The 27,500-nt window shown below is 35.0% G+C and overlaps 1 protein-coding gene across 1 annotated transcript in view; it reads right to left on the reverse strand.

Annotated features, from left to right (window-relative positions):
* Positions 1-27,500, reverse strand: part of LOC144964767 (gonadotropin-releasing hormone receptor-like) — a 147,512-nt gene that overhangs the window by 49,190 nt on the left and 70,822 nt on the right. The window contains exons 3-4 of the mRNA XM_078899365.1: positions 9,050-9,254; positions 3,337-3,444 (exon numbers count right to left, since the gene is read on the reverse strand). Coding sequence (XP_078755491.1) covers positions 3,337-3,444; positions 9,050-9,254 — 313 coding nt within the window. The remainder of the gene's footprint in view (positions 1-3,336; positions 3,445-9,049; positions 9,255-27,500) is intronic.

The raw sequence follows: 27,500 nt of genomic DNA on the forward strand, positions 1-27,500 counted from the left end.
ATTATTGTTGTTGTTCATTCTTCTTCTTAGTATAATTGTTATTATTGTTATTATTATTATTATTATTATATTATTATTATTATTATTATTATTATTATTATTATTATTATTTATTATTATTATTATTATTATTATTATTGTTATTATTATTATTATTATTATTATTATTATTATTATTATTATTATTATTATTATTATTATTATTATTATTATTATTATTATTATTATTATTATGATTCCAGTTTATGATATGATTGTTCTAATTATAAGAGTTATTTATTATGCCTAAAGCTAAGCTCATAATGACGACGATTATGATGGCGATGATGATGGTAATGGCCTTAGTAATAATGGTGTCTCATTTGAAGTTATCACTTTTATAATTATTATTGTTGTTTTTTTTAAATCCAGATGCCGCCGAGAAGAAGAAGAAGAAGAAGAGGAAGACAGACAGATAGACAGACAGACAAAGCAAACATCCAGCACAAAACAACTGGCAGTTATCATTGACACTTTTCAGATTTTTATCTGAAGAAAACCCAAAAAGAATTTAAACATTCACCGTTTCAACATTGATAATGAATCAATAAATAATCAGCCCTTTAAATATTTCTGAAGAAAATGGTTTTTAACCCCCCCCCCCTCTCTCTCCATCTATCTATCTATCTATCTATCTATCTATCTATCTATCTATCTATCTATCTATCTATCTATCTATCTATCTATCTATCTATCTATCTATCTATCTATCTATCTATCTATCTATCTATTTCTCTCTGCATCCTCGTCTCACTCAAACAGGATCTCTTTATATGTTTTACCCTTCTGTGCTATCATACAACCCTCCTATTGATGCTTTGCGTAAATACTCACAACATCTGCCAGCCGGATATGACGGAAAACACACAAAACTGTGTGAAACCATGAACGTTTATAGTCTGCTTTATACAATTTTGTGAGAAATTGTCACCATAATGGTTGTCCTAAAACAATAACAAAGAGCTGAGTGAAGTCAATTATTTAAACAGAGAGAAAGCCATTGGAGACTAATTAATTAGAGAAAACTCATTTAAATATTAAGTGGGAGCGTAGCAAACAGTCAAGGGAAATTTCTGAAAGATTTATTTCAATATGTCTGCCTTCTTCTCTTCAAAATGATATTTGGTTTTGAAACTGGACCCTATAAGAAGAATTTCTTTCACCTAAAGCTGTTATATCAACTAAACTGTTTATTCTTTTTTTTGACCTGCAGAAACTATTCTCTCTCTCTCTCTCTCTCTCTCTCTCTCTCTCTCCCTCTCTCTCTCTTTCTCTCTCTCCCACACACTCACTCACTCACACACACACACACTCTCTCTCTCATAATACATATATATATATATATATATATATATATATATATATATATATATATATATATATATATATATATATATATATGCAGTTATTGCTGTTAAAAAATTGAACATTTATATAGTGCAATATCAACTAAAAGTACTCAAACCGTTTTACAAGGGATCCATAGTCAACAGCAACAATTAACATGCAAGACGAGACATGGCGCATGTTAGGCGATAGCATCTTTTTCGACAGACAACATACTACTACTACTACTACTACTACTACTACTACTACTACTACTACTACTACTACTACTACTACTACTACTACTACTACTACTACTACTACTACTACTACTACTACTACTACTACTACTACTACTACTACTACTACTACTACTACTACTAGAACTACTACTAAACAGAAAAAAAATTGTTTCGCCGACGCAGAATAAACCCGATCCAAGTTTAGCCGTCGACAGTGTAATGACTGCTTAATTCTATTAGCGTTGATTCTTTAGGGAAGAATTACTCTACAAGCTGCCATAGGTGAAACAGTATCCAACTAATGGCATCAGGGAAACACTATCATCGTAGCTCAAGACTAAGTCTCTAGGTGCCTCTCTCCCGCTCTCTCTCTCCCCCCCCCCCTCTTTCTCCTTCCTTCACACTCTCCCTCCTTCCCCCCCCTCTCCCCTCTAACTCCCTCTCTAACACAATATCAGATTGACGATGTAGGTATGAAGAACAAATTCCGCACAACCTCAAGGTATTCCATGAGAGTATATAGATAATAAATCAAACAAACGTCTGATGTCAACAAGAATCACGCACATTGTACTGATTGAGCAAATTCGCAGTTGATAACTTTGACCAAGGCAAAAAAACAAAACAAAACAAAACAAAACAACTAAACAAAACGAAAGTGTCTTAGGGGGACTGGAACCCAGGACCTATTGGGTCACAGTGCAATGTCTTAATCATTCGTCCACCTCGTACCCTTCCCACCCCCTCCCATATTTATGAAAGTGGCATGTTTATCATATTGAACTGTGAAATGAAGTTTTAAAAATAATGTTTTGCTAGAAAAATGTGGTTACTCTTCCCTTTGAGCCTAATTATAGAGCAAAGCAATTGCTTGAACAACAAAAGAAAATTGACCCTATTGAGCCTTATTTTGGAAAACGGTCTCTTCCGATTGTAGATCAAGTCCTCTTCCAACTGATCTATCAGGACATCTATATGAAATGTGGAACATTTTTGACATAAATCACTAGAGAAAGCTGGACACATGTTTGGCACGTTCCATAGCCGGGTTTGTTAAATCCTGAAGAAAGTAGTTTGGTTTATAATAAGAATTGAACAAACATAGATTGAACAGCTTAAAATATAATAACAAAATACTTAACATGAAGCGTTTCGGGCTCTAAACCCTTCTTCATCCAAGGTTTTAGAGGATGTTTTTAGTCTTAAAAGCTCAGCGTTTGGGATCTTGTTTTTCTTTTTGAAACTATATATTCATTTTTGTTCTTCACTTTTTACAGTCCAAAGATTTCAACAGCTTGGGAATCACTTTCCAAAAAGTGGGATGATTGTCCATTATACGTTGCAGGAAACCTCAAGAGTAGAATGTATGTTATCTCCCGTAGGAGTAGATTGTCAGTATGTTCTCTCTCGCAGGACTAGATTGTGTGTATGTTCTCTCCCGCAGGAGTAAATTGTCTGTATGTTCTCTATCGCAGGAGTGGATTGTCTATGTTCTCTCTCGCAGGAGTAGATTGTGTGTGTGTTCTCTCTCACAGGAGTAGATTGTGTGTATGATCTCTCTCGCAGTAGTAGATTGTGTATATGTTCTCTTCCGCAGAAGTAGATTGTTTGTATGTTCTCTCTCTTAGGAGTAGATTTGTAACCCAATTCGGAATTGGGGTACGAGTTAGAGATTCTGTTCCACTGGACTTTTTGGCTTTAAAAGGCTAATTTTAAGTATTATACTTACTGTGTCTCTTGGGTCCTTTCTTACAAATGTTGATACACAAATATTTCTTGTAATTGACCCATCTGGTAACTAAGGACTTGTTGGAAGGCATTACGACTCCATCCATCACTGAAAAGACACGGAATATGGAAGAGGAAATTATCAGAAGCTCTTGGATGAAAAAAATATTTTTAATTGATCGACACAAAAGAAATTAAACTACCCGACAAAAGAACAAAAAGAAAAAATAATAATGAGGCAAAAATACTGAGATAAAGCAAGACATAAAAAAAAAAGCAAACAAACAAACAAACAAACAAAAATACAAACGAACAAAAACAAATCAAGACAATAAAGCAACAATAAAAAGAAATATAGAAAAAAACGGATCAAAAACAAAACAGAAGAAAGTAAAATCCCCCCAAACAAAACAGAACAAATCAAAACAATACCGAAAAACAGATAAACTCTGAAATTTTACACACAATGCAACATTCATATTAAAGTTAAAACGACGAAGACCAAACCAGCCCCGATGAGGTGCATGAAAATGTGTTTATGACGTAATTAAGTTTGAATAGCCACAAGATAATATTACAATAACACCAACATTTATTGACATTACAGTAATGTTCTTTGTAAAATTAATCCGCTTATTGCTGGTGATTAGTGAAATTGATGACCCATCTCTCTTTTCTCTCTCTCTCTCTCTCTCTCTCTCTCTCTCTCTCTCTCTCTCTCTCTCCGTATAACGTGTCTATCCTTGAACTATCTGTTCTTCTCTTCCTACGCTGTCTGCCGCTCATTTCATTCATCTTCTATTTTATCAACCTCTATCTCTTCCGCCCTTTGTTAGGCTAAATGATTGGTGTGACGTTTATGTTGATTTCATGTCTAGACATGTCAAGAGAGACAACTCGATAAAATTATAACCAGAATTAACAGTATCCAACATTAATGTTGAACTCAAGATGTCTTCGTTAATAAGACAATAATGCTGGATCATAGTGACGGTTATTAACCTACGTGACAGAACATTCATTACACTCTTAACATTCAGAGTTTGACTGTAATTTAGCTTCACATCATATCATACCATTCTTACATTGAAAGCCTTTATAGAAATACAACATAACCGTTGCACCAGTCCTGGTGTAAATACCCAAATTTGCAGTTAGCAATGGACCAAATATGAATAAAACAAATTTTAAAAAACCCCAACAAAATACTAAAACTAAAATCTCAGCTGAGAACTTTTATCCTGTTTATCTGGAGTCAACGTGGTGTATTAACCTTTTAACCATTTTTGTTATTGGCTGAAGAAGGGTTTTGAACCCAAAACATCCTGCGTTTAGTATTCTGATTTTCTTTGAAACTGTTATATTCATATTTCTACATTACTTTTTACAGTCCACAGTTTCTAGCTATTCAAGTTTGTGGCTATATCAAGATGGTATACAATTTGTGGGAGATATTTTAAATAAGAATGTAGTATCGCCGTAAAGGGCTATGGGATGTGATTCATTTGGATATTTAACCCGTTAACTGCCGTACTCTGGAAAGACACGCATTTTAAAATTTGGCCAGAAAACTTGTCCTTCAAATATCGATCCAGTTAAATAACCCTCATATTGGTAAACCTGGGACTTCTCGGGTTTTTTACCGAGTTGAGAGTAATTTAAATCGATCGATACTTGAAGGTCGAGTTTTCTGGCAATTTTTAAAACACATGTTTTTCCAGAGTACTTAATGTAATCTGTTGTATCAAACTACACCAGTACTACACTTAAATACCGCATGTGTCCATTCATTGTGTTGTTCTCCCGCTGAAATCGAAACAGGCAATTTGTGTGATTAAATTGTTCTGCTTCTGGGAAATACATAATAATATTATACATCCAGCAAAATGAAAGTGTCGTTTTCCTTCCGTTGAAAAAAATCAAGGGAGTGCAATTTGGTTGGTTTGTAAAAACCTAATTGAAATATTAAAAAAAATATTAATAGCGAACCAGTTTTGAAGATTATAAAAATTAAAGTTTAATCGTCATTTTTCTTTGATTACTCGTTGATATATAATCTCGATACTCTGTCGTGCTAAAGAATGGGCATGGAATCTGATGGATTCTGGGTCTTTGAAAAGATTTCTCTGCACAAAAGCAAAACATTTATATGGTATCTGATATCCATCGCATATATCAGATAATTCACGAGGGTTTTTTTTATCAGGGTTTTTATTTCATATTATTAAAACCTGTATTGATCCGAGTTTTAACGAGCACCAATACAAGGTTTGATATAACGAGTGAAATAAAAAAAAATAACGTAACAAAGACAAGAATATGTTTTCTGTTTTATCCCATAGCATAAACTTTTAAAAGAGAGATATTATTTGTAAAAAATGGAGACAGACATTATTATGGTCACCTTGTTGATATTGCAATTAACCGACAAGTCATTCCCCAAAATTATTTAATCTAACCTTTACCGAAATGATTACAAAAATAAGAACGTTTTAGAATTCTAAAAATATAAAATACATTTTTAAAAAGATTCACATCAAAATACTAAAGGAACACAGGATTAAACCAAACAAAAATCCATGACAGAGAATCGATGGCGAGTGCCATGAGTCTGCAGTCCGGTCAACCAGCGCTTGACTATTGAACGCAAAATTTAGTATAAATTAAAGAGTATCCACGAATTCAAAGTTTTTGGGACTTTGTGACTTTTCCTGCTTAGTGGCTTTTGCTTTCTTTAATTCAATAGTTCCACATTCTTCCTTGATTTTCTTCTTATTTAATCTTCAGGAATTCCCGACTTTCTTTCCAAACGACATTCAATTTAACTGGCTTAAAATTATTGTTCCTGTTTTTTTTTCCTTGACATTTTTAATTTCGGAATCTCCAGCCTCGACAAAGAGTGTTGGAGGCGTCGAGAGAAAGGTTTGAATGAAGTTTTTAAATTTTACGTAGACTTAAATATTTTTTAAAGAAGTGTAATGGGGTCATATTTATTGCCATCGATTATTTTAAAGTTTGGATACAATGACGCCAAATTCCTGATCAGTACCATCGGCCTCATTAGATTGAGAATCCCACAACTGTGACAATCCTATCTCATCAAGCCTGATTAAAACACATCGTCTTTTTCATACTTTCTAAAACTTCTTGTTTTAACGATACAGTATCGTCTCAAAATTTCAATAACAATTTCTTCAGGAATGCGGTTGGTTTGTTTATTTTACATCATGTATGAAATACGGGTATCCATTCAACATAATGTTTTCCCCTTGTTCGTAATAACTGTTATGAAATAAACATGAAAATACGTAACCTTTCGAGACCAAAGTATACCATTCCATGTAAAATCTATTCCTCAGGAATGAGTTATTATATCTTAACCCGAGGGACATGTACAGAAAATTCTGAAATTTTCCTTTAAAGCTATACCTTAAAATTATTCCGTATACGTCACCGGGACAATTTAAACATTGAGCAAATTAAACTTCAAAATCAAAGCTCTAAACAGCTTCAAAATGCCATTGATATGGAGCTCCATGACTTGGAATATGTACTTGATGAATAATGTGATGATTTTGATAATTTTTATTTCTCCACATTTTCGAAATGTTATATCCAGGATTTTTTGACACTGATGTCATCGAATCTATAGATCGTCTGGCCTAGCCAACCGTACAATGATATGTTATGCGATTTTATGTTCTTTGCCCATATTATTATAAGCCGATCAAGTTACACTGACGAAATAAACGTGCGGCTTAATCAGATGAGGAATTGAACAATGTAATACATAATAGATTAAAATAAAAGACCCTTAACAATACGATTCAATAGTCTGATGTCACGCCGCCTGGCAACGGCGGCCATCTTGGTTCTAAACAAAGAAAATCTGTACTTTTTACTTTTCATGCTGGTTAGAACTTTTCATATGTCTTGTGATCCGAATGTGTAAAAGTCAAAACATGATCAAATGTATGTGTTATTTTCTCTTCTAGATACGCTTTATACTCGCCGGAGAAATATTTCATACGGGCGTCCGCCATTGTTCCGATAGTTTAGAGCCAGTGTTACTAAGTTACCATGCGTCATTAGGAAGGAAGTGACGTTATGACTGGTGAAGACTATTAATGTTTTAGTGTGTGTTATACCCCAATTCAGCGTATAACAAATCAATTTTTATTAACCGGAAATCAACTTATCTTCCAAGATTAAACATATTTGCCTTATAGTTTAATATTGGGTATAGTTGTTAACTGAAAATACGACCGAGTCCAAAACGTTACGTTTGACGTATTTTTTTTGAAGCTGTATATTCATATTTGTACCATTTTTAAACGGTTATAACTTCAAATTAGTTCCAGATTTAGTTTCGTATATATATATATATATATATATATATATATATATATATATATATATATATATATATATATATATATATATATATATAAATGTTATTATTTATTTTGTTAGAACAGATGGTTTGGTGTCACAATGAATGATGATATTACGTATCTTTGGACAAACACAAATTTGAATGGAACCACGACCTGACTTGTTGACATAACAATCAGGAAGTAAATGGGAAATAGAGAGTTGCGGGTTTAATATCAAGGTTTCTGTTACAAGATGTTGACATAACCAAGACATATAGACTGTCGACGCACGAACACAACATATTTTTTTCCATTTTGACCAGACAAACAACCAAAAAAAAAAAAATAAAACCCCAAATAAACCCAACAAAAAAAAATACAAAAACAAAACAAACAAAAAATCAAAACACTTTTACTTCATGGTTTAGGGAAGCAGAGAGGGATGGACTTTGCTTTGTATCCAGACTTCAACCGAGTTTGAATCCTCTTCCGTGCTGTGCATATCGCCCCGCCCTCGCGAATTTTGACGCGTAAATAAATATTCCTGGTATCAGAGCCTTACGAAATGTACCCTTTGAGAACGAATGAAGGGTACTCTACCTCACTTTTATTCATTTGTTATATTGTAGACTGATTGATTTAGATTTGAGCATTAAAAAACATCTTCAGCATTTATATAGACAGAATGAAGATGATGTCACTCGGATCTTTGTTATTATATTTTGCCATCGTTTATGAGTCATACCCGCTTAACTGTATTATCCAGACTATAAAAGTTCATGGTTACACAGAATTTTGTGTGTTGGTACGTTATACTTCCGGATGGCAATGTTGTGAGCATCTTAGGTAAGCCCATAATATCTATAGCGCAAATTCGACTACAACGGGTCAATAGCTGACAGCAAAACTTAACATGTAGGAAGAGGCATGCCATTTTTTACCCTGGATAAACAACGCTGCTAACGGTCAAGTATTCATTTAATTTTACACCTGGATATGGATGAGAGAATCCAAGGACTCACATAATGGGGGTCAGCGGTGCGGTCTTTGCTTCGTACCCGAAAGGTATCGAGTTCGATCAGCCGCCGCTGCGCTGTGTGGCAAGTCAGCTCGCCCAAGCTCAATTTGCGGCGCTGCACTGCGACTAACGCCTGTTTTTTTTTCCAGTCTTCCCCTGGAATAGACTCTAGAGACAAATTCCCCCTATTGGATGAATAACGGGAATTTTAATTCTTTTTTTAAATTCTGAAAATAAAAATGTTGATTGTATCGTAAGAACAGTACGTCTTATTCTATAGTTGATAAGGTTCGGGTTAAATTTCAAAACAGGAGGCTTACCAGAATGTTCCTTGGATTTTCTGGAGATAGTGGTGAAGATGAGTGTGTATGCCGTTCCGATGACAGCTAGAGGTAACACAAACATGAATATGAGGGATGCTATGGCATACATCTGCATTTGCCACGGACTCATGTAATTACCAAACGTGACACATTGGAAGAACTGCACTCTGAAGGGTCCACGCTGGACACTGAACACAAAACACTGGGGAAGGATAAGAAAGGATACGATAGTTTAGGATTTTTATGATATTTATGAGATTAATATGAACTATGAAAATCAAATAGAGGCACAACACAGTTTCAAAAGTCCTGATAGCTCAGTTGATAGAACACCTGCCCGAGGAGCAATGAGACAGGGATCGGTACCAGGTGCAGTCTAGGGTTATGTTGACTCCTTTTCCCGCTTTTGTAACGTTTCGACACAGCAAAACATCGACATTAACTAGTAAAATGGATAAAATAAACGGTTAATGAGCCCAACTAAATAGATAAAACAAATATGATGAATTCAATTCAAGGCCACTTTTTTTTCAATACTGCTGACGACGGCATTGTTAGCTGTCTCCATGGAGACGTCGCCATCTTGGGATTATAAAAGTGTATCAAACTAAGTTCCAAATCTATTACATTAACAAATAAAAAACAAACAAAAAACAAACTCTCTCCCTCTCTCTCCCTTTCTCTCTCTCTCTCTCTCTCTCTCTCTCTCTCTCTCTCTCTCTGTCTCTCTCTCTCTCTCTTTCTCTCTAATACACATATATACATAAAATGAAAACACCCCTCCCAATAATAAAAACAAAACAAATTAAAAAACAAACACAATAACAACCTGCCCCCCCCCCCCCCAAAAAAAAAAAAAAAAAAGAACAGATAGAAACAACAACCTATAAAACCCCCCCCCCCCCCACCTTTTTAAATTAGCACTCATATTATCATTGCATTGGATAGAGAGCTGAGTCATTTTGAACATGTGAACTCACTCTAGTCCAACGTTTTATTCCAACGACGACGCAAACGGGTTCTTTTCACTTGCAAGGAAATGTCCATCTTGGATATGAAGTTCGTAAAAATAACCCAAGATTAACGGTGCCGTAAGCTGACAAAACCCTTTATTTTTATTTTGGTCAGAAATATATCTAATCTATACGTTGGTAAATTAAATTGAGCATCATCTTGTCAAAAATGCTCATACTAGAACTTCCTTTAAGCCAAAAAATAAAGATAAAAAAAAATCTCGCCGATATGTAAAAAAGACTTTTTGTCCGTGCAATTTTCCAACATGTTAATTGTTTCCATATTATTGGAGATGGTATGACCTAAAAGTGTCTCAATAACCATAACATTCACTTAAACGGAGCATAAAAAACAAATATTTTGAGTGAAAACACTAAACCCCCCCACCCCAGCAAACCGAAATAATAAAAATGGGCATAAATTAGGAAAACATTTATTGCTTAGCTCAGAAAAGACATAATCACATGACAGAAAATAGAATGTCTGAGTAATCTCCCTTGTTACTTTTCTGAAATCGTATCCCTATATTAATGGAGTTTGTATCTATTCTAATTGATCTTAGATCCCTGTCTGGAAAAGAATTAGAAAAAAAAAGATCAGATTATACTTCCCTACAATAACAAACCATTCAAAAATATTGCTAGAAATATTTTACTCTATAAATCAAATTATATTAATTCAATCCTTTAAGCTTTAAGTTGCAGTTTCGCTGTATAACCAGATGTCTGCCGACCTCTGAAAAGACGTATTACAAACGTTGACCAGAAAGCTCGTCCTTCAAATATAGTTCGATTTACATGACCCTCATCTGGGCAAAAACTCTCAAACCCGGGACCTCGTGATATCTACTGGCTACATTTTTATACACATGTCAGAGACCAGCACTTAACGGGTTATATAAAAAAAGAGCTTTATATATCGCAATATCCACTAAATGTGCTCAAAGCGCTTTACAAGGGGTCCCTGGTCAACAGCAACATTTAACATCTAGGACGGGACATGACGCCTGTTAGGCGATATTACAATTTTTCGGACAAAGACAACGCTGTTAACGGCCAGGTACTCATTTTACACCTGAGTACGGTGAGAGAATGTGAGTCCTTTTCCAAGGACTCAACTATGCGCCGAGCGCGAGGCTCGAACCCAGGACCTTCCGATCCGAAAGCGAGTGTCATACCACTAGACCACATAGCCGCACGTTAAAGGCATTGTTACGAGAATCATACTATCGCGAACATTAGTGGAACGTCAACAATTTGATTAAGACTGATTGGATTCGACATTTCTTCTCGCCAAACTAAACCAAATGAAAGGCAATAAACACTAAAATGTTATACCATTTTAAAGAGGAAGTATTGAAGTGCGTTTACGAGAAATTTTACGGTCAGAGAACGTTACAAGAAACGCTGCAGGCTAAAACCCTTCTTCAGCAAACAACAGAAACAAGATGATAAAATATGAATATGATGCAGAGAGTCTAGAAATACGGGACAAGAGGTTTTATCACGTCTTGGCCGGGGTAACATTTAAAATAAGACATCTTCTCAAGCCTATTAAAGATGGCCGAATGAAGAACCCAATTTCGAGCGCCAAAGTCAGCATCTCGTTTTACTAACGACAGAGTGATAATGGAGAGGCTTCGGATGCGGACAATACAGAATATCTGTCTTCTTTAAATACAGAATATCGGTATTGTCCCCCCTCCCCCCCGAAGCTTCTCCATTATCACTCTTTAGTTAGTATTTTCACGATCTCAGGCTTCAGGCACCCCCCCCCCCCACCCAGCTCTCTACTTTTCCATCTCGGTTTATTTTGAGCAATAGATAGTATGCGGTTGGCTAAGAAGCTCATAACATTGCCACCCGGAAGTATAACGGACCAACACACAAAACTGTGTGTATCCATGAACGTTTATAGTCAGGTTAATACAGTTCAGTGAGCATTACTCATAAACGCGGATGGCAAAAAACAATAAAAAGACCTGATTGACGTCATCTTCGAACGATCTATAGACTTTACCCTGTTACTCACATTGCGTCGCTGTATTGCGGATGATGCATGGGATATTTCATTTTTTTTTATCTCGTAAAAAAAAGTATAATATGGGGAATTATCTTATTTTAAAAGAAATGAACAGCTGTCAACATATTTTCTTTAACAGACAATAAAATGTAACATTTTGAAATTATTGTATGTGAGTGAGTGTGAGAGTGTGTATACTTATGTGAGTTTGAGTTTGTATACCATATTATATAATACATATACACACTATATATATATATATATATATATATATATATATATATATATATATATATAACTACACACTATATATATATATATATATATATATATATATATATATATATATATATATATATATATATATATATCTTCCTTTGTTGGAAGTCGCGCCTTGACAACCGACAGACGCTATCGCCATTATTAGTACCAATCATTAGCGGGAAGTTCAGTAAGTTTAGGAAGGGTTGTCTCATCGTAGTGTATTATTTATCATCTTTTATTTTTAATTTGTAGTCTACATCATATTCTGTTAACATTTCATAATGGAGAGCACTAAAGAAATAGACTTGGGTTTGATACGAATATTTTTTGTATTCCTGGATAGCTCACACGGTAGAGCCACGCTCTCACCTGCCAGGCGGAGTTGTCGTACCAATAAGGTCGCAGGTTCAAACCCCACCACCGCCGCGAAAAATTTTTTATTCTCTATTGTCTTCTGGCACTTTTCTACTCACTTCATATCTTGTTGTTACTAAAGAAATATGAATAATAAATTTTGTATTTGGAGTGCTTGGCTTGTAGTTGGAGACGAAGCTTCGGTTTGTTTACAAATAACTTCACCGCCCAGGTGACGTCCAATCAAGGGACGCTACTCTTCCGCTAATCTCATTACCTATAGAGCGTCTTCGTGTTAAATAGCATGAAACAGCGTTGTAGGAGTGAAAAATAATAAATTGAGCATGCTATCTTTTTATTTACCTGGTTTATTATTGCAGTCGAGCACTTTTATTTCATGGTCATTGTTTAATATATATATATATATATATATATATATATATATATATATATATATATATATATATATACATATATATATATGTATATATATATATATATATATATATATATATATATATATATATATATATATATATAGTCAAAAATGTGAAACTAAGATTACACCTATGTTCTGTATTGAAGAAATTAATATGGTTCCAAAAAAGCATAAAGAAAGAAAGTAACAATAAAGCAAATAAACTGTTATTTCGAAGTGACCAGACTTAAGAAATCTAAGTTGATTTGTGTTCTTGTTCTTATTGGTCATTTTGAAATTACTATTTTGGCCTTTTTTCATTCCGATAATATAGACGGTGGTTAATGCAATAGAAAATTTTCTGGCCAAATTAAAAATGTGTTTTGTCATTGTACGGCCGTGAAAACCTCGTTAGTGTGATACGATTCTTAAAAACGGTGGGGGGGGGGGGGGGGGGGGGGGGAGGATTACGATGATGACAAGGCAAGAGTTATGAAAGTAGGTCATACAAATCTATTTTTAGAAAACTCCACCTGTTGGTAATTCATTTCTTTCAGCATACTCAGCACAAAAAATACACATTCTCAAGACAGGGATCTCACACTAACAAACCGCTAACAAATTTTCAATTATATTTTTAAACTGAGGGCATGAATAAATTGTCAACAAACTACATTCTTCTCGAGTAATTAAAGCATCGGAAACTATATGATACTATATGAATAGTTTTTAATAAAGAAGCAGAAGAAGGATCTGACTCCAAGACTCAACATGAATTACTATTTTTAAAAATTAAAACGGAAATTCAACCTGTAAAGTCAGTTACTCCAATAACTCATTCAAGCCCAGTTTTTTCTTACATATAGAAATAATTTGAGTATGTCGTCTGGTATAGATATTCCTTGCTTTAAATTTACGTCATGGATTAAACATTTTTTAAGATATATTGATAAATCAAATTTTCTTCGTCAGAAATGAGATCATAGTTTTGATTTTCGAAACCGTTTATTAAAGATTTTAAAAGAAATCGATAACTTTTAAATTGTATATTATTCTATATTAATGCTCTACATACCCCCATTAGGTTTGGTAATTAAAAAAAAAATAGAACAATGAAAGAAAAAAACCGTTAGTTGTAGACATGTAAAGTGTTTTCTACGTTTTAAAAAAAAATGATTAAAGGATGTTGAATAAAAATGTGATTTTTCGAAATTAAAAAAAAAAGACATAACAAATAAGTTAAGAAAGGTGCTTCCACTAATGGCCTTCACTCTAATAGAACCTTCATACCCAAGTCGAATATGATATTATTTCTCCTCCAATTTACGTTCTGTCATGACCAAATGCCTTGAAATGACATAAAACTCGATAATTTTAGCCGACGACGCCTCGTTATCTCACGAGATTTGACAGCAATTTTGAGATTTGACAAGAAAGGTCGTGGTTTGAGAACAAACTTCCCGATTAAACCATTTCCTACGGGTGTTGATAATTCAAATCTATTCAACATTAAAGATATGGCAAATATTATACAATACAAACTTTTATATATCTTTCAAAAAGTTAACAATGGCTACGCTTTAACCGGGGACCTTCCAATCCGAAGGCGAGTGTCATTCCACAAGACCACGTAGCCGTATATTTTCAATTTATGAAGTCATATTCAATTTTTTATCCCCATAGAAATAAAACAACTGAATTCATGTCTCATATATTTGACTTTGACTTCATCCATTCCTTTTAACGTCTAAATCAAAATGTGCGAAATCAAGAGCCCGAATAAATGATTTATCAAAATGAAAATGGAGCTTTTAATGTCTGCGTTTTCATCCTTTCCTGTTCAAATGTTTGTTTATAAGAATGCAAAGCGAGGGTTCACAGTGGAAACACGTGCTTTTGTGAAGAGTATAAGCATTAAGTCGTCCCAATTAAGGGATAAACTTTACGATGTAATGGTAAAACGTCTGAATCGGCAATCAGGGGGTCTGAAGTTCGATCCCCAGTCGAGACAGGCTCATTTTTTGACATGATTTTTCTTGTATTTTTCTTCCTGCTTTGCCTGGACTATTTCAAACACACCTTTTCATATTTTTATCTCACACCAGTGTATTTTCTCTAATTCTTCACTCTCAAAAACGGAAGAAAATTACAAAAAGAACCAATCCCGAAAACTCAGTTCGCCTCGACTTGTATTTTTCTTTCTGCTTTGTCTGGCACTGTGTCGTACAACATTCCAGATTTTTATCAAAGAAAATACAGTGTGGCCATTGACGGATTAATCTGGATCTCAAGGCTGGTGATACATTTACGGGTCTTCGCGTACTACCATACTCATCCCTGGTGTTTAGCTAGGGTTTCCGTTTGAGAGATTGTAGTCCGGTCTTCCTTATATCTATTGCGAATATATCCGTTGGAGAAGAAAAAACCCACAGATTCCTATGAACAAATGATACCCCTCGTACGTAATTATTTGATTAACGAAATACCAAATTCTAAGGTAGTGAGTTACGAACAACTTTCTGTGTGTTTGTGTGTGATGACTTGAATTTTCGTTCGTGTTTGTGTGTTAATAGGTGAATGGGTACGCTTGCACCTCTGTATCTGCCTCTGTTTATGTGCATCTGTGTGAGTATTTATGTCTGTAAGTATTATGTAAAATATTTTGAGGGGCAAAACTGACGGGGCACTTAGTGGAAGGTTAATTGTCTCTATCTTGTATCATATCAGGTTTTCCGATAGCTCTGTCGACAGAGCATCGCTTCACACCCAAGAGGACGAGATAAATCCCGAGTGCAGTCGAAATCTTTTTCTTCTAATTCTCTCTCTCTCTTCCCCCCCCCCCCCCTCCCAACCAGTGATTGGGTTGCTGGGTCTGTGAGATCTGGCGGGAAGTACTTCGGCATCTAAATAACCCACCCAACTTGACACCGTTTTGAAACGATGGTCACATTTTGACATAAAACTCAATTTACTTAATCTAGTTCATTCCGACATAAAACCGGAATGGCGCTGTGGGTAATATGTATTTTTAAAAGGAGTCCTTAAGAGTCATTTGGCTCACGGCGTCGGAGTTTATAGCGGTTTTTTTTTAGCATGAAACGGACAATCACAATTGCTTGCTATACTTTTTTGATAGGACGCTGGTCTATCGCAAAGTACTTTCCGCCAGATCTAACAGACCTAGCTTCCCAATCACTGCTGGGTGAACAGGGGGGGGGGGGGGGGGGGAAGAGGGGAGGGTCGGAAGAAAATCTTGCCTTCACCCGGGATCGACCTCGGTCTCTATGTGTGTGAAGCGAGTGCTCTATCAACTAAGCTTTCGGGACCGCAATGGGTAAAATATAAACAATTTTTAAAATGAATTAATAGTGGGTTGTTACGTGATTTTATCAAATACCACAAAGTTAGAATCAAACATCTTCCTATAAAAGAAAGAAACAAACAATATATTCTTGCTTTATCCAAAATATTCATACGTTTTTTGTGTGAGGACTCTTAAAAGTTAAAAGTCGTTTACCTCTTTTTGTTTCGTTTGTTGCTATGGAGATTTTAACTTACGTCTCCGAAGCACGCAATATACAAACAAACATAAAAGACCTCATAAAAGAACAAAACAAAAACACAAGAAATTGGTCAGACAATTTTATTGTCTGGTCACATATTATATCTAAAAGACTGGACATTTATGCAATATTCAAATATGGGAAAATAAAAACTTAGGATCAGATTACGAAAAAAGAAAAAAAAAACGAAAACAAAACCAATCAAAACAAAACAAAAAAGAAAATGTCAAAGAAGAACTTGCCGAGTATAGATAAACACATTTTCAAGTTTTCGTCAGACTCTAATCGATGAATTAAAGGTTCATCAACTTGTTATAAAGAAATTAAAGCTGAGACTTAAAAAAGAGTTTAAAAAGTCTCAGGATTTTAAGAATGTTGCCGTGTTGAGAGTCATCTTAATTCACCGATATTTGAAGTACTCAATTGTTTCCTGTAGGATTACAAATAGATATTTGGTTTGTGTAAGCCAGCACTGCTTTGTAGTCTAAATAAAAAATACATGCATTAAACATTTTAGCCAGAAAACTCGCCCTTCAAATATCGATCAATTAAAATGATCCTCATCTTGTCAAAAACTCTCAAACATGGGAATTCTCAAAGTTGAGGGTTTTTTTAATCGATCGATATTTAAAGAACCATCTAGTTTTCTGGACAACAATTTAATAAATATGTGGTTTTTTTCTTCAGTACGATGGATTAGTTAAAGCTGGAATCAAAAGTCATGGCGAACAGGACACAAAACAAGATGAAGATGAATGAGTCGATTAGTATGCAGAAACACGACAGGACTTGGAAAATAATGACGAAATGTAGACAGATTTATTGCCCTGGAGTCTCGTGAAAAGTCACTTTTATAACCGTTTGTACCCGATGACAAAGCGATCGGTCGATGCCTGTTGAAATGGTCTGGAATTTTCTGGCACCATCACGTCTGACGACTGAGATAGGATAAGTTGTCGCTTCACAGGCGCGGTTCGACATATAACGTACTTAAAGTTTTTATACCAAGAGAGCAATGCGGTAAGAGCCAATGTAAAACGCGTCGCATTGCTGGAGCATTTATAGTGGCTAAAAAGTTCACTCAAGTCTTCAGTGATAGCCTAACAGTTAATGAGAGAAATAATGACAGTAAAGAAATTATGTCCGCCATGAAAGGGTTAATAAAAACAATAAAACCAAATCAGATTACGATGCCCGTGATTTTATGGTTCTATGGCAATAACGTGATTTGTTATATCCATAATGACGTCAGGCTTTGGAACAATTTTGGTATTTCTATTCTGTTTACACGAGAGGGAATGATGTAAGATTTTATTTTAAAAAGTCTATTGGTTTTGGTTGTTCAGTGAAAGACTAAACAATTGAGGCGGAAGGAGACTTGAAATATGGGTACAAAATCAATTTCAGGGGCTTGGGTGTTCTTTAATGCTAGCAAAACAATAAAATTGATGTTTCTTCCTTTCTTTAGCTTAGAATGGGGAGAAATAAATCTTATGTCTTTCTATTTAATAAGAACTGAGCGCAGATTTATTCGTTTAAGATATACTATTAATGCACAGACAGTCTTAAGGGCCCTGTAAATATCCGATTGGAAAAGAGAAATGTATAAAATCCTTAACCAAGGTTCCACCGTCGAGTGAAGATCTGACAGTCAATCCTGACTTTGGAAGTGGGATCATTTGCTAAATGGCTGTCTGTATGTAAAAACTATGTTCATTTGGGTGAGAAGGATGGTCCTCTAAGTGGAAAAGAAGCTTCTAGCGTTGCATAGGACTCACAAGGTACTCACTATGGTCTAGAACTTCTCTAAAACCTCTAAAGGTCTAGAACCTCCCTGTGTCAGAGGGGCATTGCGGCGCCGGAAACGCTCTGGAACACATAGAAAAGATGGAACATTGCATGGTGTTATGGTTGAATGCCAAGTCATTGTGTCATTGCATCATCTCCCCCAAACTGGGGAGGAAGCTTTCAGGGTTGCATGTGAGCCACAAGGTGGCTGCTTGTACAGTGGTCTCCATATATCATAGGTTTTTGGAATCGCAAACATGCTCTCTGTTTACAAATGATCTAGAGGACATACACTCAGTTCATCCAGAAGTAATCTGCAATGCAATGTGCTTTGACGAGGCCGTAACCTAATATTGAGTTGTAATGTAAACAACTAGAGGCTGTTGATTAAATACCATTATTATGCTACAAACTCGGGGCATCCTAACAAAGTAGACGCGTTTCCATACCATGGGAAGGACGAAAGCAACTGAATGACGAAAGTACTCTAGGAATGAGATAGTGGATTTGCCTGGTCAGGATGTTATAAAGGACCATCGATGGGAGTGAATCACGAAACGTGCACGCAATACAAGGATTAAGTCATAAACTGAAGTAAATGGGATACGGTGTGTCATAAAATGTATATAATATGTATAATACCGCGTCGGTATTGTATAATGTCGGAATAAATTCGGTGAATAAAGTTGAATTCGAAATACCACCACCACCACCACCACCACCACCACCAGTACTACTACTACTACTACTACTACTACTACTACTACTACTACCACTACTACTACTACTACTACTACTACTACTACTACTACTACTACTACTACTATTACTACTGCTACTACTACTACTACTACTACTACTACTACTACTACTACTACTACTACTACTACTACTACTACTACTACCACTAGTATTAATAGAAGAAATAGTAGTTAAAGTAGTAGTAGTAGTAGTAGTGGTAGTAGTAGTAGTAGTAGTAGTAGTAGTAGTAGTAGTAGTAGTAGTAGTAGTAGTAGTAGTAGTAGTAGTAGTAGTAGTTGTGGTGGCGGTGTTGGTTGTGGTGATGGTGGTGCTTGTAATTTGTAATAGTAGTAGAAATAAGAGTTGTATCTACAACGAAGACGAAGGAGAAGAAGGAGGATCATGAGGAGGAAGAGGAGGAGCAGGAGAGGAGGAGGAGGAAGAGGCTGTTAAGAAGAAGGATAAGAATAAGAATTATTTTGTTATGTATAAACGTATAACGAAGGAATAATGCTGTATGGGTGAGTGCGGTTGCTGTGTCAAAATAGGCAATATACTATTCACAAATCTGAACAGGTCAAAACTGACCCATACTTGGAAGTCGTGGGAGACGGACATGCCACAAGGTTGAGAGCACTCGGTGTCTTCTTTATTAGATCTGTCTCTTCAAATGGACATCGGCGACGCTGGATGCCTTCTAAAATCGATTTGGTCTCGGAGACAAGTTTCTCTATACGTCTTATTTGCCCTTCTCAATAATTGTCATGATGACTCGACTGACTCACATCATTTCTTAACCCTTGCCAGACGTTGTTCAATTTCAGTGTGTCAGACAAAGTAAGAAAGAAAAATACAAGAATAAAACCTAGAGGCTGAGGTTTGGCCCCATGTCAGGGAATACATATTTTTTGGGATAGCTTTATTTTCTTGTATTTTTCTTTCTTGCTTTGTCTAGCACTGTTTCATAAACACTTTTCATATTTTATCTTACACCAGTGCCTGCTCCTAATTTGCCACTAATTTTGTTCAACAGATTTTTACTTTAAGTATGGATGGAATATGACAACATACAACTTGTAAAAAAAACTCTCCACACCTTCGACTTTAATCTAGATCTATAAAATCATTTAATCTAAAGATAAAGCTTTATGGTTATTTCTAGTAACAAGTGGGCGATCTCTACTTTAATATTGCCTTCTGTGATTTTTTAATCTCGAATCACCAACACATTTTACAGTTTTCTGTAGACTGACAATACAAAATAATGATGACCTGTCAAAAATTCTTAAACCTGAGGATTTGATTAGAATGAAAGTTTTTCGAAGTCTGCTTTAGAAAAGACTTTTTTGACAAGCTCGGGATTATCGGAATCAATCGATATTTGTAGAAAAACAAACAATATATGGTTGAAACAATAACTTCGTGTTCTGCTGTATTCTGAAAAATAACAACGTATTATAAAAAAGAATTTCGGCCAGAAAACTCGTCCTTCAAATATACATTGATTAAAATGACCCATATCTTGTCAAAAACTTTCAAATCTTATTTCCTTGACGTCCCAGGTTTGATAGTTTTTGACAAGACGAAGATCATCTTTATTGACTAATATAGTTTGAGGAGTGTTCTAGTCAAAATTTGAAATAATTTTTTTTTATAAGAGTAAGGTCGATTTATCACAGTTGGGCTTTTGTTTGGCTGCGAGTTCAGTGTGCGTGTTCTCAAGTTTAATATTTGCTATCATCTGGTGACTGGTAAATTTAATAAACATCCCAAGTTATTTTTTGTGGAAAATGTCTTAGTAATAAATTCATTTATAAGTGTCGTAAACTCTCTCAATCCCAGAACAGACAAAAAAAAAAAAAAATCCTTATAGAGCCCTTTTTATAGCTAAAGGGTGACAATCCCAGTTGATTCTGTTTTGTCTCTATATTTAATATATAAATGGACGGTTTTGTGTTTGAATATTAAGAGGAGACAAAGTTATTGATTATTTTAAAAACAAAACGATAAATCTTAACACCTTTAGAAGGAATAGGTGTTTTTTCAAAGAATATTTGACAAACTTATGGTCATATTAATGGATCTATACTTAAAGTAGAGGTGTTCTGTTTTGTGCGGCTATGTGGCCTTTTGGTATGACTCGCTATAGGATCGGAAGGTCCTGGGTTCGAGCCTCACTTGGCGCATAGTTGAGTCTTGGGAAAAGGCTCTTTACTCACATTCTCTCACCGTACTCAGTTGTAAAATGAGTACCTTGCAGTTAACAGTGTTGTCTCTGTCGGAAAAAGTATAAAATCGCCTAACAGGCGTCATGTCCCGTTCTACATGGTACGTGTTGCTGTTGGTCAGGGACCCTTTGTAATGCGCTTTGAGCACGTTTAGTGGATCTTGCAATATATATATAAAATCTCAAGTTCTACCCAAAATATATATAACAAAACGTTTTGATAGATCCACTATTAAAACTTTGAAAATGTTACGTTCGTGATTTGAGGACTGTGAAAATAACTCGGCTTTCTCATCCCATGGAGTTTGTGTCCAATGCTCTTTACATACATAGTCCGATAATTAAATATAGTGAATGAGTAACTTCCAACAAACATTGTGCAATATAGATAGTATGCGCCTGGCTAAGACGCTCACAACATTGCCATCAGGAAGTATAACGGACTAACACTCAAAACTATGTGTAACTTTGTAAGTTTATAGTCTGGTTAATACAGTTTAGTGAGAATTACTTATAAACGCGGATGGTAAAAAACAATAACAAAGACCTGAGTGACGTCAACTTTGTTTTATCTATAGTAAATGAGTCACATCAAACAACAAAGATGGTCAGTTCATCACGAAGAGCGAATTAAAAGAATTAAATTGTTTGATATAGATCAGTACAGCAATATGAAAGACGAAAAGAAATAAACCAAACCCAAAAAATAAATTACAAAATTTGAAAAATCAACAAAACAAAATAACCCTCACCCCCCCCCTCTCACAAACACAAAGGCAAACAATTTTAAAACTCCCTGAAAAATCGAACAAGCAAACAAATAACTAAGACAACAATAAACAAACAAAAAAAGAAAGAAAACAAACAAACCAAACAAAACAATAAAACCCCGAAACCCCCCCCCCCCCCCACCCCACACACACACAAATAAAAAATCATCGCAATACAACTAAAATAAAAACAAAAACCCTTCCAAAATCAAGCTAACATCATGAAAAAACAAAAGAGAACACACACCCCCCCCCCCCCCACCACACCCCCCCCCACACACAAAATCTAACAAACAAACAAACCTTTATTATATCATTATCCAATGTTAACAGGTATCTACACCCTATTTTTCCCCAAATACGTCATGCGTACGGTGCAACATACTTGCTGGTATCAAGCTTTTGAAAAATATTGACACCATTAATGATTATTATTTTCCATGGTTCTTTTTGGATATGGTTTATTGACTTGCATGCTCATTCTGAATAAGTCGGTTCATATGACGAGGTATACGATCATGGAGGAAGAAGGTGCCAATGTTATGGTTCAAGCTTTAATAAACCAATATCAGTAGTCAACTGGAATAAAAGCTTCAATTCAATTAACGAAGACTGCCAATGTGGACGTTTTTGCTTTCTTTTTGTTTGTCATCGAAAACACTATGAATGAAGCACTAAAGACTAATAAAGGAGGAAGAGGAACGAAAGAAGAATGAAATTGATAATAATAAGTTGAATGGTACTTGTGCGGCTATAACGTGGTCTTGTGGTATAACACTCACATTCGGATCAGAAGGTCCTAGATTCGAGCCTCGCTTGGCGCATGGTTGAGTCCTTGGAAAAGGCTCTTTACTCACATTCTTTTAACACACTTAGGTGCAAAATTAGTACCTTGCCATTCACAGCGTGTCTCTGTCCGAAAAAAATGGTAATGTCACCTAACAGATGTCATGTCTCGTTCTAAATGTTATGTGTGCAGTTGGTCGTGGGCCCCTTGTAAAGCGTTTTGAGCATGTTTAGTGGGTATTGCGCGATATAAAAGCTTAAGCTAGAAAAGATGAATAATGAGTAACAAGAACAGTATGAAGTATGAAATGAAATTGACGTTGTATTCCCCATGCTTGCTCGAGGACTGATGAAAATCCAGTTGAGTAAATAGAGCATGATCATACCTTGCAAACAATCTGTATCACGCATATTCCCATAGCCCACTTTCACCATTTTGCAAAATGTCTTCCAAATGACCTACAAAATAAAAAGTGTTCACAGTTTTCGAAATATCTAACATTACGATAGGTCAGTTTGTTCAGATTGACCTGTTGGTAGATTTATAACTTACATAAACAAAACAGCGTGTTTACATTAATTAAGAAATATCCAATCGTTGAACAGCAATAAATCATGTGATCGAGGATTCACGGTTGGACCATATCTTGAATATAGATTGCTCCCATTGTCCCTCCGATCTGATTATATTATGTGTTTGGGGCAATGTCGAGATGGAAAATGGTTGCGTTCAATTTACGGGTTGTCATCTGAAGTGACAGGACGGGATTTCCAATCAAAAGGTCACCATTGGAAAAACATTCATCTAAGGACCACAAAGATATTAAAGTGTCAGCTTTGTCCCAATTCCAAGACTAAGGTCAATGGCCAATTTTTGTAAAATAAATCTGTATCGAGCAATAAAGGGGAGAGGGGATAACAAGTTCAGATGATAGATCACTTGCTTCACTAGCAAAGAGAACGGTGGCAGTCCAGTCTCGGTGCAGTTGCTTTAACCCGTCTGTCCACAAGAAAGAGGTTGAGTAAATGCGTCTTTTAAATAATTAACATCTTGGCGCTAAGTACTTTCAGATGGACTCTGGCTCTATTCGATAAATGGCAGCAAGTCGTTGTTATTATCTGTTTAATGACAACTTGTAAATGTTGCTGCTCGAAGCTCGAAGAAAAAAATAATAATGCGAAATTGAATGTAAGCTTCAATTTAATTACAAAAACAGATCAAATGAACGTTTCGGATTTCCCCTTTATCAACAAAACAAGATGAATGAAACATCACGATGAATGAGATGATGTGGTAGTGGCGTAGTTAAGATGATGGTTGTTTTTGTAATTAAATTGAAGCTTACATTCAATATCACATTATTATTTATATCTGTTTAATGACACAAACATGGAGGCTACCTCCGACTCTATGGGCCCAATTTCCCTCAATAAAAACTGCTCCTTTTGTTTTAAGAAAAAAATTCCAGACTGGTTGTAGCCCATGACATTAAAAGTTGATTATAAACCATCAAACAAACAACGAAAAGACCTCCTAAAAACACAACCCCTTCCCAAAATAAAATAAACAACAATAACAAAACCTAAAACAAAACAATACCCCCTTCCAACTCCTCCCCCAATAAAACAAAACACAAAAACACCACCACCACCACCGCCACGATCAAAAACCATAAAAGTCCCCCCCCCCCCCCTCATAAAACACAAAACAAAACAAAAACAAAATAAAAATAAACAAAAATGAAACATCTAAAAAAAAAACAGAACAAAAGAAAAACAAAAACCTGAAGACACTCAAATCCTGGCAATAAAAATGTGACCGAGCACCTCAATATGGTATTTATCCTGGTTGTCACAGGTGTCAAAAATGAATATAAAGTTAAAATTATGTTGAATTTCCATGAAATACACTCTTTGATCACAGTCTCTCGAAGTACTGGAGTGTAAAATGAGTATCTGGTCGTTTAAAGCAATGTGTCATTCGAAAAATAAAAGTGTAATATGGCCTAATATGTCTCATGTCTCGTCCTACACGTTCCGTTTTGCTGTTGGCTAAGGACCCCTTGTATAATAGATATTGCACAATATAAATGCTAAAAATATAATACGGAGTTTTAGTCATTTCTCAAATTTAAAAACTACACTCATTATCTTGAATAAAGCGTATATATATTTAACCAAAAGTTGATATTTGGGATTAGAAAAAAATTAACACAACTTGAGAGGGTATGTCACAGATATTCTAAATTTCTATGTAATTCTCTATGTAGACAAAATCTGCTGACTTAAAAATAGTCAAATACTCGTACATAAAATAAATAATATGAAATTGAATGTAAGCTTCAATTTTATTACAAGAACAGATCAAATGAAAGTTTTGGGTTTCCCCTTTATCAACACAACAGGATGAATGAAACACTACAGATGAATCGTAACAACGCCACATCACATTATCTCATTCATCTGTAGTGTTTCATATCCCGAAACGTTCACTTGATCTGTTCTTGTAATAAAATTGAAGCTTACATTCACTTTCATATTATTTCTTTCTTCGAGCTTCGAGCAGCAACATCTACACTACTCGTACATTATAAAATCCCCAAGGATTGCATTTAGAATTTCCTTTTGTTCATATAATTGATTAGTACAATTGAATGTAAAAAATGCGCTTTTTCAATTCTAAATTTTGATATCGTATCAAATTAAAGAATAATATTTTAGATTTTTCTGTTACGGTGCTGCTCGTGACAAATTAGGGAGCCGGCACTGATGTTGAAGAATATCAATCTGAAAAGGTGTGTATGAACCCGTGCCCGACAAAGCAGGTTAAAAAGTAAAAGAGAAAATTATCATTAAAAATCAGCATGATGTCTCGAAGAGGATAGTTTTATTTCTTGTAATATTTCTTTCTATTGGTCAGAAAAAATTAGTTTTAATATCTTAAAACTTTTGAATAGCAATCATAATGTTGTGAATAAAAGTTGTGTTATTAGTTTCTTTAGGAAACAAACCACGGAAGAGGTTTCTCAATCAAGAGAGGACGTTAACTTGTATTCGTTCGTACCGTCAACATGGGACTCTGGAGTAGTCTCACATCTCCACAGAAAAAAATGGTAATATGAGGAATCTATAAAATTGAAGTTATAGACTAGAAAGGAAAAAGAAGGAAAAGAAAAGGCAAAGTGTGTGTGTGTGTGTGTGTGTGTGTGTGTGAGAGAGATAGAGAGAGAGAGAGAGAGAGAGAGAGAGAGAGAGAGAGAGAGCGAGAGAGAGAGCGAGAGAGCAACCGATATTGAAAGGATTTCCACGTGGCAATTAGAGATTGGCCAAAAGAAAATATAAAGAACTATATAAAAGTAGAAGACGATTTTGGGTCTTTGAAAAACGACTATCCAAACGGGCCAATTCCGTATTTTCCATGAGATTTTGATGAGAGTTTTCCGGCCCTTAAATTGGTCAAGAGCCATCAGCCAAAACGAACTAAGGATTTTTGAAATCTCACCATGCATTTGCTTTTTCCTACAAAAAAAAAAGAATTTTTGACACAAGAATTGATTGAATAATTAATTCACCTATTTTGTCAAAAAGTTTCTTTAAACTCTTAGGTTTGAGTATTTCTAAAAAAATATGAGTCATTTTAATTGATCGTCACTTGACGAAATATTTTTTCTGGCTAAAGTGTAAGAAATGTGTTTTGCCAGAGAGGGTTGGACATAATAAGACGCCATAAAATCCACTTATTTCTAAGGGCTGTCACTTCCTAGATCCCTAGTTTCATGACTAAAATTTAGCCTAAACTCAATCTTGAAATAAATTGCTTCCTTCCTTCTCTAATCAAATCACAAGAAATAACTGTTGGGCAGTAACAAAACACTTTTTTCATTTTGCCCAGATATTCTCCTTAAAATTTCAAACATCCACAAAATAAAAGACCCTCAAACTTTGAAAAGTTCTTTAACCCGAGAAAAGCTCAGGTTCAGATTGAAAACAAAACCAAAGAAACAAATTTGGAAAAAAAAGTGGTGGGGGGGGGGGCAGGAGAGGGCATCTTGATTCTTTGATATTAGATGTAAAAGAATTCTGGCTAAATTCTAAAAAGATTTTGTCGTTATGCGACAAAGTAGATATGTCAACAGGGTTCAATAGTCTAGAAAGATTTCATCGCATGAATCGGACAGCTAGTTGTCATTTTGTCTTTGAGTAAAAATGTCGTAATGAGGAAATCAATAACATTTATAGACTAGTCAAAACATGATGGTAGATCCTGAATCTGAACAAATTTTCCAAAGATCTGAACATGTGTATATAAAGGTGCCAGACAAAGCAAGAAAGAAAATACAAGAAAATAATAATCCAAAACAATCAATCTGCCTCAACAAATCCTCCAGAATACTTTCGATATATATATATATATATATATATATATATATATATATATATATATATATATATATATATATATATATATATATATATATATATATATATATGAAGAGTAGTT

The sequence above is a fragment of the Berghia stephanieae genome, chromosome 2 (genome assembly GCF_034508935.2).
Source record: "Berghia stephanieae isolate SIO BIC M18660-M18661 chromosome 2, UCSD_Bste_1.3, whole genome shotgun sequence".
In the NCBI taxonomy this organism is placed as follows: domain Eukaryota; kingdom Metazoa; phylum Mollusca; class Gastropoda; order Nudibranchia; family Aeolidiidae; genus Berghia; species Berghia stephanieae.